Source organism: Lithobates pipiens, unplaced genomic scaffold (genome assembly GCF_037356315.1).
Source record: "Lithobates pipiens isolate NorthernLeopardFrog02 unplaced genomic scaffold, aLitPip1_a1.2 Scaffold_17, whole genome shotgun sequence".
In the NCBI taxonomy this organism is placed as follows: domain Eukaryota; kingdom Metazoa; phylum Chordata; class Amphibia; order Anura; family Ranidae; genus Lithobates; species Lithobates pipiens.
The window spans coordinates 4761036-4773294 of record NW_027507755.1 but is presented as its reverse complement, the minus strand read 5'-3'; the positions used below and the strand labels follow the sequence as shown (position 1 = coordinate 4773294).

Sequence of the window (12259 nt, the reverse complement as noted above, 5' to 3'; positions counted from 1 at the left end):
GGAGGGACAGTGCGGCTCTCGTTCTGGGTGGACGAATGGTCCCTTCCGTGGGGGCACACGCTGATTATGGCCACGCTGTGTTGCTAGGATACGGTGCGACCCTGATCTCTGTAAATGCATAGAATTCATTAAGATATATATATATATATATATATATATATATATATATATATATATATATATATATATATATATATATATATATATATAATAAAACAAAACCTTCTGCATTTACAATCACTTTAACTAAAGCTGGCCATATACAAAAAATCGGCCAAACCCATTTTTGAAAAACAATTTTGGTTTGTTTATAGCTTCCTCTCCTGAAATGTATCTTTCCTGACAGACTCCATGGCAGCCTACGTATGGGTTAATCCCGCCTCTCATACCTCATAGGACCCCACTCCCATAAATCTTTACTCCTAATCAGAGACCGTGTTCCTTTTTTGTCCTCCTCCTTAAGAACCAAAGGGGTAGTTCTTACCTGAAGGAGTCGTGAATCCGTTTCTGGTTCCTGTTCGCAGTTCGAATGCATGATGGAATTTTCTGATGTCTGGAGTCCAGTATCCCAGCTACTAGCAGGGAGGACATGGGGATGTATGCCATGAATTACTTACTATCCAGCCAATGGCTGGCAAGCGGCAATATGGCCATTCGCATCCTAGCTACTAACGGGAGGCCTTTCCCTTTAATTGATCCCCAAGATCCTGGCTATGGATGGGAGCCAGCTCGGGTGGCCGCTGCGCTGGAATGGTATCGTATGGCAGCCTGTGTATGTTTGTCCTGTGCCGATTGTTTTGGTGGGGGATGGCGGCTGGAACGCATATGCGTTCCAGTTCGCCGCTCTGTTTTCTGTATTGCGCAACTGCAAGATTCGGTTGAAATTCAGGCTTGGTTTTCCCTTGCACAGTACAGTCAATATGTCATGACCTCATCCGGCGCCAATCAGAGACCGTGTTCCTTTTTTGTCCTCCTCCTTAAGAACCAAAGGGGTAGTTCTTACCTGAAGGAGTCGTGAATCCGTTTCTGGTTCCTGTTCGCAGTTCGAATGCATGATGGAATTTTCTGATGTCTGGAGTCCAGTATCCCAGCTACTAGCAGGGAGGACATGGGGATGTATGCCATGAATTACTTACTATCCAGCCAATGGCTGGCAAGCGGCAATATGGCCATTCGCATCCTAGCTACTAACGGGAGGCCTTTCCCTTTAATTGATCCCCAAGATCCTGGCTATGGATGGGAGCCAGCTCGGGTGGCCGCTGCGCTGGAATGGTATCGTATGGCAGCCTGTGTATGTTTGTCCTGTGCCGATTGTTTTGGTGGGGGATGGCGGCTGGAACGCATATGCGTTCCAGTTCGCCGCTCTGTTTTCTGTATTGCGCAACTGCAAGATTCGGTTGAAATTCAGGCTTGGTTTTCCCTTGCACAGTACAGTCAATATGTCATGACGTCATCCGGCGCCACTTTTAAAAACCTGTCAGATTCAGACAGGTTTGCTGCTGCTCTTTAGCAAAAAAAAAGAAAAGGAGAGAGAAAGATTTCACTGCTTGCTCTGTGGAATTGGGGTAAGAGTTTTATGCTTAATCCTGGCTGATTTAACTCTTTATTGGCTAACTGATTTTTGAGCACTATCTGGTAGTGTGTCATTCATTGATTTATATTTTTGCTATTGACATAGTTGCAGCTTGTCTGAATCTATTCCTATGGATGTCTCTTCGCCCCCTTGTGGCCAGCCCTTGCGCCGCAGGTAAGATGGAATTTTATTGTTCCTTTCTGCCTGTTTGTTGGGTTGATTTGGGGGTAGTTAAAAAAAAAATATATATATATATATATATATATATATATATTTTCTTCCTTTGTTTTTTCCCTGTATCTATTTTTAGTTAGCTTCTTAGTGCCTCAGGATAATAGGCACCATGGTGGCCACAGCCCCTATGGTGAAATTGGCGCAATGGAAGATGCAACCTTTTCAGAAGGGTTTTCCTGCAACAGTGGAATCCGGAGTTGCAAGATCACCTGATTCGAATAACTCCTTCTATGTGGGAAAGTCTCCCCTTGTGGCTGCAGCGGAAGAATCTTCTCAACTGCCATTCGATAGCTCCAGTGTCCTGGATAACGGTAACGACAGATGCCAGCAACAGGGGCTGGGGCGCTCTCTGTCGGTTGGTGGTAGCCCAGGGCAGGTGGGATTTTCCACCTCAGGGGGTGGTTTCGAATGTATTGGAGCTTCGAGCTGCCTTCCAGGCCCTTCGGGCTTTCCTCCATCTGACATCAGGTGCCTCAGTCCTCATGAGATTGGACAATATGACAGCGGTATCGTATATCAAAAGACAGGGTGGCACTCGCAGTCTCTCCCTTCTGAAGGAGGTGAGTCAAATCATGTCCTGGGCCCAGGCGAACTATATGGATCTGATGGCGGTGTATCTTTCTGGAGTTCAAAATGTTCAGGGGATTTCCTTTCAAGAACCGCCTTAGACAACAACGAGTGGTCTGTCCACACAGAAGTATTCGACTAGATCCTGTCGCTAGGTATGATTCCGGAGGTGGATTTGTTCGCATCCCCCTGCAATGTCAAAATGAAGAGGTATTATACGAGGGGTCGTTGTCCTCAAGCGACCGGAGTAGACGCTCTCACGGATCAGTGGAGATTCCACAAGGCGTATGCCATTCCTCCAGTCCCGGTCATTCTTCTGTTTCTTTCAAGGCTCAGACAGGAAGAAGCCAAAATAGTGGCAATCATCCCATATTGGCCCCACAGGGCATGGTTTCCTCTCCTGTTACAACAGAGTTACCGGGACCCAGTTCCGCTCCCTTCCAGGCCGGATCTTCTTCTACAGGGAACATCCCTTCATCCATGCCCATCTCATCTCCATCTGATGGTCTGGTGGTTGAGAGGAAGAGGCTGGAGGCATTAGGATGCCCAAGTTCTGCATTGACTACTTTGTTAAATGCCAGGAGACAGGGTACGAATAAGGTTTACCTGAGAATCTGGTCTAAATTCATGGACTTTGTCTCATCTTTTGGTGCTTCTTGTAACAACCCAGAAATTAAGGATGTCTTAGGCTTTCTCCAATTGAGTGTGGATCTGCCATTGTCTGTAAGTTCTCTACGGGTCCAAGTGTCTGCTATTTCTGCTTTTACTGGTATCTCTTGGGCCAGACATCCTCTTACCAGGCAATTCTTTAGAGGAGCATCAAGACTTAGACCTCAGAGAAAGCCAAGGTTCTCCAAATGGGATCTTCCCCTTGTTCTGGATTTCCTCTAAGAAGAATCATTTCAACAATTGGATCAGCTGTCTATGAAGGATATTTCTCTTAAAACAGCGCTTTTAGTGGCTATTACATCAGCTAAGAGAGTATCGGAGATCAGTGCCTTGGGTTCAAAGGAGCCCATCCTTACCTTCTTCCCGGACCGAGTGGTTCTGATCCCAATGTTAAGATCAAATCCTAAAGTGACATCGGTTTTCCACGAGAATCAAGAAATTGTTCTTCCAACCTTTCAGTCAGTTGAATCTTCAATTACCCATCCTCTGGATGTTGGGGAAGTTTTGAAGTGCTATCTGGAAGCTACAGCATCTTTTAGAAAATCAGATCATTTGTTTGTGTATTTTTACGGGAAAAACCGAGGAATTCCTGCTTCCTCTAGAACCATTGCGGGCTGGATCGTACAGACTATCCAAAGGGCATAAAAGGCTAAGGGGCTGGCTCCTCCGGAGACCGTGACGGCTCATTCCACCAGAGGCGTATCGACGTCGTTGGCAGCTTCCTGACACGTGTCAGCAGAAGTAATCTGCAAGGCGGCCTCATGGTCATCGATAAATACTTTCATGAAGCACTATTGTATTGAGCCAGAGACTCTCTCTTCTGTTAATTTTGGTTTAAATGTTCTATCTGTTTGAACAGTGCTAATTAAACCTTCCTTTTTGTTGAACCAGCAATTTGTGCCCACCCGGGTGTGTATGGCTAGTTATTTCCCATACGTAGGCTGCCATGGAGTCTGTCAGGTAAACTGAAAATTTATATCAATACTTACCGTAATTTTCCTTTCCTGATGGACTCCATGGCAGCAGGAGTTCCCTCCCATTTGCTGGAGTAGGCTAAGTTACGGAACACAGTCTCTGATTAGGAGCAAAGATTTATGGGAGTGGGGTCCTATGAGGTATGAGAGGTGGGATTAACCCATACGTAGGCTGCCATGGAGTCCATCAGGAAAGGAAAATTACGGTAAGTATTGATATAAATTTTCCGTTTTCTCTCCATGAAGGAGAGAAAGTAAACACAGGGGCGAGCTGCACAATGACTGATCATTGTGCAGCTGGCAATCAGAAGCTATCACAGTGATAAGGTGACCACCATTGGTATGAGACCCAGCACAAAAGAAAAGTACACATATATATGTGGCCCCATGGAGAAAAGCCTAGCGGGAACGAGTTAACCACCTCCCACAACTGGAAATACCTGTACGTCCTTAGTTTCAATGGTTCTACCAAGATCATGGCTGCAGCCATATTCCTGGTATTGTTTTTTAAAGCCAACAATGCTCTTTAATGTAAAAGTGATCCTGAAGCTATACAGACACCTGATCACTTTTACAAGGGGGAAGAAAGGGGGGTTCCTTATCTAATTGTGTAATAGACTCTAAATCTCTCAGTAGAAAGTACCCGTCACTGCCCATGCTATCACATGCTATGGTTATTGTTTATCCATTGTGATAGCAATAAAGTTGATTTTCCAAAAAAAAAATAAAAAAAAATTAAAGCTCCCCTGTGCTCACATGCAAAGGTGAACACATACATAGGTGCCACGCACACATGTATATGGTGATCACACCACACATGAGGTATTTCTGCAACCGTCCGAGCGAGAGTAATAATTCTAGCACCAGTCCATCTGTTTAATTCTAAATTGTTAACCTGCAAAAGCCTTGCCTATGGAGATACCATATAAACCTTAGATGCATCTGCACTTTATAGAAACTAGGAATGATACATTGTAGTGTTGATGACTATTAAACTCACAGCTCTAGAACTTGATTCGCCATATTGGCTTGAAAGTAATAGTGGTCCCATGCATGCTTAAAGGGGTTGTAAACCCTTGTGTTTTTTCACCTTAATGCATCCTATGCATTAAGGTGAAAAAATGCCTGGCAGTGACCAGCCCCCTAGATCCCCCCCCCCCCCTCCCGTTTACTTACCTGAGCCCGATACAGTGCCTTGCGAAAGTATTCGGCCCCATTGAACTTTTCAAGCTTTTGCCACATTTCAGGCTTCAAACATAAAGATATAAAATTTTAATTTTTTGTGAAGAATCACCAACAAGTGGGACACAATTGTGAAGTGGAACGAAATCTATTGGATATTTTAAACTTTTTTAGCAAATAAAAAACTGAAAAGTGGTGCGTGCAAAATTATTCGGCCCCTTTACTTTCAGTGCAGCAAACTCACTCCAGAAGTTCAGCGAGGATCTCTGAATGATCCAATGTTGTCCTAAATGACTGATGGTGATAAATAGAATCCACCTGTGTGTAATCAAGTCTCTGTATAAATGCACCTGCTCTGTGATAGACTTAGGGTTCTGTTGAAAGCGCAGAGAGCATCATGAAGACCAAGGAACACACCAGGCAGGTCCGTAATACTGTTGTGGAGAGGTTTAAAGCCGGATTTGGATACAAAAAGATTTCCCAAGCTTTAAACATCCCAAGGAGCACTGTGCAAGCGATCATTTTGAAATGGAAGGAGTATCAGACCACTGCAAATCTACCAAGACCTGGCCGTCCCTCTAAACTTTCTGCTCAGACAAGGAGAAGACTGATCAGAGATGCAGCCAAGAGGCCCATGATCACTCTGGATGAACTGCAGAGAACTACAGCTGGGTGGGAGAGTCTGTCCATAGGACAACAATCAGTCGTACACTGCACAAATCTGGCCTTTATGGAAGAGTGGCAAGAAGAAAGCCATTTCTCAAAGATATCCATAAAAAGTCTCGTCTAAAGTTTGCCACAAGCCACCTGGGAGACACACCAAACATGTGGAAGAAGGTGCTCTGGTCAGATGAAACCAAAATCCAACTTTTTGCCCACAATGCAAAACTATATGTTTGGCGTAAAAGCAACACAGCTCATCACCCTCAACACACCATCCCCACTGTCAAACATGGTGGTGGCAGCATCATGGTTTGGGCCTGCTTTTCTTCAGCAGGGACAGGGAAGATGGTTAAAATTGAGGGGAAGATGGATGCAGCCAAATACAGGACCATTCTGGATGAAAACCTGTTAGAGTCTGCAAAAGACCTGAAACTGGGATGGAGATTTATCTTCCAACAAGAAAATGATCCCAAACATACAGCAAAATCTACAAAGGAATGGTTCACAAACAAACGTATCCAGGTGTTAGAATGGTCAGAGTCAAAGTCCAGACCTGAATCCAATCGAGAATCTGTGGAAAGAGCTGAAAACTGCTGTTCACAAACGCTCTCCATCCAACCTCACTGAGCTCGAGCTGTTTTGCAAGGAAGAATGGGCAAGAATTTCAGTCTCTCGATGTGCACGCCCCACTTTTCATTTTTTTATTAGTTAAAAAAGTTTCAAAAATCCAATAGATTTCGTTCCACTTCACAATTGTGTCCCAGTTGTTGGTGATTCTTCACAAACAATACAAATTTTATATCTTTATGTTTGAAGCCTGAAATGTGGCAAAAGGTTGAAAAGTTCAGGGGGGCCGAATACTTTCGCAAGGCACTGTATTTCCCTCGGTGCGGACGCACTGTCCCTCTCTCCACGGGGTCCTAACTCTTGATTGGATAGATTAATAGCAGCGCAGCCATTTGCTCCCGCCGCTGTCAATCAGATCCAATGACGCAGGCACCAGAGGGGCGGGGTTAAGACTCGGGAGCACACACGCAAGGTAAACCCCGGGAGAGCGCTTCTCCTAGGGCCTTATCTGATGCGGGGCGGAGCCACCGGGGGGACCCCAGAAATGGACGATCTGAGCCACTCTGTGCAAAATGAGCTGCATAGTGGAGGTAAGTATGATATGTTTGTTATTTAAAAAAAAAACAAAAAACGAGCCTTTACAATCACTTTAAGTTCAGCCAAAAACTAACTCTAAATCTACTGGCAGCCACATTCTAAAATTAATCTATCTAACCCTGAAAAGCAAAGGGGACAGGTTCAGCATCGGACCGATGCTGCGTCCATCTAGGTAGGTATAAAACTGCAATAACCCCCAACCCCATACTTCTCTTTTAAAATGGTTGTAAAGCCTCAGATTTTTTCACTATAATGTATTCTGTGCATTAAGGTTAAAAAAAAGTTATATCATGCAACTCTCCACCCCCACCCCTTCTTATTTTTTTCTTACCTGAGCCTGATCTGATCCAGTGATGTGCACGAGTGGCTGCAACCATTTTCTGTCGGCATATTCTGCAGCAGGACACACTTGAGGTAGACAGTTTACTACTCTGGTCACCATTGCCCAGTGATCACATACAATGCAACCAAACATCCAACTGTGTGGTTATCAACTTAAAGGGATTGTACCTTGTGGGGAGGGGACAATGTGCGGGTGGTCTTATATACCTTTGGCTGTGAGAACCTCATGTAGAGCCAGCATATTCAGTGGAGGACTCTAAACATAGTTAGGAATTTAAAGGCAGTTCTACAGATGTACAAATATGTCCTCCTATGCCAGGCATTGTACTGTTTCCTACAGGGGACCCGCGATCTGAACATTCCCTCCCAGTCAGTCAGAGTTCCCTCTGTCCTGAGACTTGAGGGCTAAATCATTTGAGTTACAACATTCTTATTTCCTAAGCAAAGAAGAATTTTCATCTCAAATGTCTTCTTTTAGATGGGGGAAAAATCGACAAAGAAAGAGCATGCTCACAGCATTTTAGCTTCCTCCCAAACATCTAATTCAGATCTTTCAGGCTGGTCAGATTTGGAAGGGGAGGATAGATTTTCAGATTGCTGATTCATCTGTAGAAGGCCCATCTGCCAGGTTGTCTGTAAAATTGAAGCACAATTTCTGTGCTTGTGAAGGATGTGCTCAGATGGCTTAAAGGGATTGTAAAGGTTCTTTATTTTCTAAATACGTTCCTTTAAGCTAGTGCATTGTTGGTTCACTTACCTTTTTCCTTCGATTTCCCTTCTAAATGTTTTTTTTTCTTTGTCTGAATTTCTCACTTCCTGTTCCTCCTCAGTAAGCTGTTCTGGCTGACTAAACACCGCTCGGATGATGGTGAGAAGTTTACTGAGGAGAAACAGGAAGTGAGAAATTCAGACAAAGAAAAAAAACATTTAGAAGGGAAATCGAAGGAAAAGGTAAGTGAACCAACAATGCACTAGCTTAAAGGAACATATTTAGAAAATAAAAAAAAGAACCTTTACAACCCCTTTAAATTGAATCCAGCTGTGCCTAGAGGCGTAAACGTGTCCAGCATGGGGTCTGGGAAACTGAAAAGGTCTAATGCATTTACAGTACATTCCTTGGTTAAGGATGCTTTGTATGAAGACTGGAAATATCTCAAAATGGTTTATGTTCCTCCTAAGCGCTGTGCACAACATAATTCTATTGATGAGGCTAGCTTTTGTCTCCGTAAAACTCTCACAGTCTTGGTTGGGGATGTGTCAAGTTTCCGATATCCTGCAGGTAAGCACTTTGAGGTTTTGAACCAACCTTTTTTTTCTCTATCGAGACCGCATAACTCATAACCAATAGTAGTTGTGATGGCAGTGTGTCAGGTCCTGGTCCAGGCAGATTGGCATGAGTTCTGGAAGCATTGCAGCTGGTTCCTTAATTACACGTCAACTGGTACTGTTTCCAGTGGCCAGTGCTACTCCATGGTACTGGAAAAGATTTGTTCCATAAATTTTCTTGCACAATGCATCTATGTGCAGATGCTGGCTTAAATGCTGCTAAGCTGACTCAGCCTCTAAGAAAAGTTTTGAATGGATGCAAGTAAAGAGAACACCTATTGTGGGAGTCTTTGAATGCATACATCAATAAAGTGTTGGGTGGTTAAAAAAATGTATCCTTTTGCTCTCCCTACAGATCTACTTTCAAGGCAAAACCAGGCAATTAATTTCCCCACAAGTCTTGGACTTCCAAACCTTTAGTTGGGTCCCAAGTCCCCTTTGCAGTGCAGGACCCTTGCTTGTGGGAGGGGGGGGGGGGGGGGGGGGCGACGTTTGCAGACCCTTTTGACTGTTGTTGGGAGATCTTGGGCCCCTGGGTACAGAAGGTGCCTTCATCCCACTTGCACAGAGCGGATTTGCATGAAGCTGCATCCCAGCTTTCGGCACCAGAAATTGTGACCCTGATCCCAGAGGTAGGGAGATTTTAGGGATTCTACTTTGAGTTCCCAAGCCAAACACTCATGTCAGATTCATTCTAGGCCTGAAATTTCTGAACCCTGTTTTGAAGGTTATAAAGTTTTGGAGTGAATCAACATAATCAGTCATAGCATCCCTGCGGCTAGGAGAATTCATAGTACTGAGCGACATAAAGGATGCAGACTTAAAATACCCAAACCTTCTGCACCAGCATTATATGTGCTGTATGGTGGAGAATTGTCATTTGTGGCCCTTCTTGAATTGCCCACGACTAATCGATTTTTCATGAAGGTGTTGGCTCTGGTGTCGGCCCAGTTACATTCTTGAGGGATTCACATTCTGGGCCATCTGGATGACCTCCTGCAGGATATTATAAAGAAGTAAAAGAATGGCACTCTAATTGCCAACATCCCTTATACAACTAGCTCTTTGCCATTTTCTAGTGTGGTTGTCTTTCCCTGCTTCCAACATTGTAGTGGCCCCAGTGAGTGCATACTGATCCCTGGGGTGCCTCTCGGTCTGGTCCGCATCTCACTATACCTGTTGAAGATGTTCCTGCTCTCAAAGATTCTGCAGATTGAATGTTTGAGACACCCTTCAAGGTTCACTTTACATTAACAGGTCCAGCCCTACAACCAGCGCTCATTACCATTTCAGTATGTCAAATGGGAGTTAACTGGACTATGGCAATGAACAACCAACATGACCCAGTTTTCCAGAATTGAGCTTTACCTGAGTAATTGCAGCAGCTACTTTCTGCTCTTCATTTTTGTATGGATGACTTAGGACATCTCATAAGACTAAAATTCCAGAATGGCCCCAATCTCCCATTATTAGGCCCTGCTGTGTGTAAAAAATGTTGGGGCATGGCTTTGGATGAGAAAGCGTTTGCTGTGATTGCAATACAATACTGTGACAGGAGCCACTTTGGGGGAGGGGTCTGTGGCATGCAAAATACCTTGGGGAGGATAGGAAACCCTTGTTTCAGTACCACATGCACCTCCTATGTCTCTAATAAGGGCACAGGGTGACTTAGACATAGAAGGTGCATGGGGAGCTGAAACAAGGGTTTCCAAATCTCCTCAAGGGATTCTGGGCTCAACGGGCCCCCCGTCCAAAGTGACTCCCATACAAATACATACAGGATGTCATCAGAAAAAATAGTTTGTCATCATCCCTACTATAATTTACACAAGCAGACTAGAATCTCCATGTTACAGGATGAGCCTTTGTCACTGTGAAGTTAGTCAGGAAAAGGACACAGGGTTTCCACCCTTGCAGAGTGCAGGACTGTGGAGCGTTAATTTTGAGTGGAGAAAACTGCTTTTGCAACTATCTCCGGATTTTGGTATTTCTGGAGAGGGCTCCGGATTTTGGAGATTTCAAAGTGACTTGGGAGGGAAGAACTATCAAACTCAGTGCACAGCTTTGTGGACAACCAGCAGGGTGCACACAGTCCTTATAATGAAGGTCTGCTGACAGTTGCAGGTGGAGGGGAGCTGGAGCAGTTACTGCTGTTTGGAGACAGAGCCCTGTCAGAAAATCTAGGCATTCCTGTTGGGGACTGAAACCTTTGTGGGTGGGATTTCTTGTCCAAGGACTGGGAAAGTCTAGCCAGCTACATGAGTCTGGGAGACCCAAAGAGGGTGAGGGAGCTGAGAAGGCCAGTGAGTCCAGGGGGTTGGAGGGAATCCAGAAATCTCTGGAGGAAGCAAGCCTGACGTACTAGGAAAAGCCCATCAAGAGGCCACATGGGGCCTGAACAGCAAGGTACTGTCATTTAGGCTGAGGGAACCTGAATAGCCAGAGGTCTGGCAAACCAAAACAGAGCAAAGGTGCTGCTGACCAGAGAGTCAAGTGGCTAGGCTTTTTCCAGGGTTGGTATTTTGCTGGAGAATAGCTCCTGTGTGGGAAACTGTATGCTATACTTTTCTTTTATTTTCTGCTGTTTATATAAAAGTGGGTTACCAGGCCCTTACAACGCAGTTCCTTCTGACATGGCGTTCACTAAACAAGGCATCTACGACTGAGCTAATGATTCCCCAGGTCAGAGAAGGTAAAAACAATTCTGATATGCAAAAGAGTAAATGTACAAAACTTTATTTCTAAAAATACTATAAAGCAGACATTTGGCTTTAAAGACATGGAAAAGTGGGAAACCAGTAGTGCAAGTCCTAATGAAACATGCTTTATGTATTATAGTTGTTCCACATCCTCTTTCCTTCCTGCATTTTTTTCAAAAAACTTGTGGCAAAAAATAGCATTTTCAAAAAGATTGCTATGCCTTTCAGAAAATACATTGGGGTGTTCGCTTTCCAAAATGTGTTTCATTGTATGGATATTTCTTCTGCCCAGGCACTTCAGGGACATATGATAGATAATTAGGAAATCAGGAAATTAGATGCATAATTTATATTTCTTAAATAAACAAAATCGCTCCTTGGATTTTGGGTCCCTCTATCTTTATAGGCATGTGAAAATTCTCACACGTTATCTCCATACTTGGGAGGAGTAGCAGAATGTGTTTTGAGGTGCAATAGTAAGTGTGCCTATGCAGTGTGTGAGAATTTTTTTTTTTGAAATTTCAACTTTGTGGTAACAAAAATATTTTTTAATTTGTTTATTCTATTTCAAAAAATTGTGACAAAAAATTACAGCTTCAAAAAACTCACCTTGGCTCTTACTAATTACCTTATTCTACCTTCTTTCCAAAAAGGGGTCATTTGGGGGGTATTTGTACTGTTCTGACATTTTAGGTCCCCATGAAATAAAAAGGCAGTCAGTACATCAGAACTGATCAATTTTAAAATATATATACAGTACTATAGTTGTTAGACTCTATAACTTTCACACAGAGTAAATAATATACACAATTTTATTTTCACCATGAAATGGAGCAGAATAAGTTTTGACCGACATTTATGAAGAA

General features: G+C 43.7%; 1 protein-coding gene across 2 annotated transcripts in view; it reads left to right on the top strand.

The window, feature by feature from the left end:
- Nucleotides 1–12259, top strand: part of PIWIL4 (piwi like RNA-mediated gene silencing 4) — a 524721-nt gene that overhangs the window by 362189 nt on the left and 150273 nt on the right. The window contains exon 12 of one of the 2 annotated variants that reach the window (XM_077484955.1): nt 7378–7440. The exons of the other annotated variant lie outside the window; for it this stretch is intronic. Coding sequence (XP_077341081.1) covers nt 7378–7440 — 63 coding nt within the window. The remainder of the gene's footprint in view (nt 1–7377; nt 7441–12259) is intronic. 2 annotated transcript variants of the gene reach the window in all.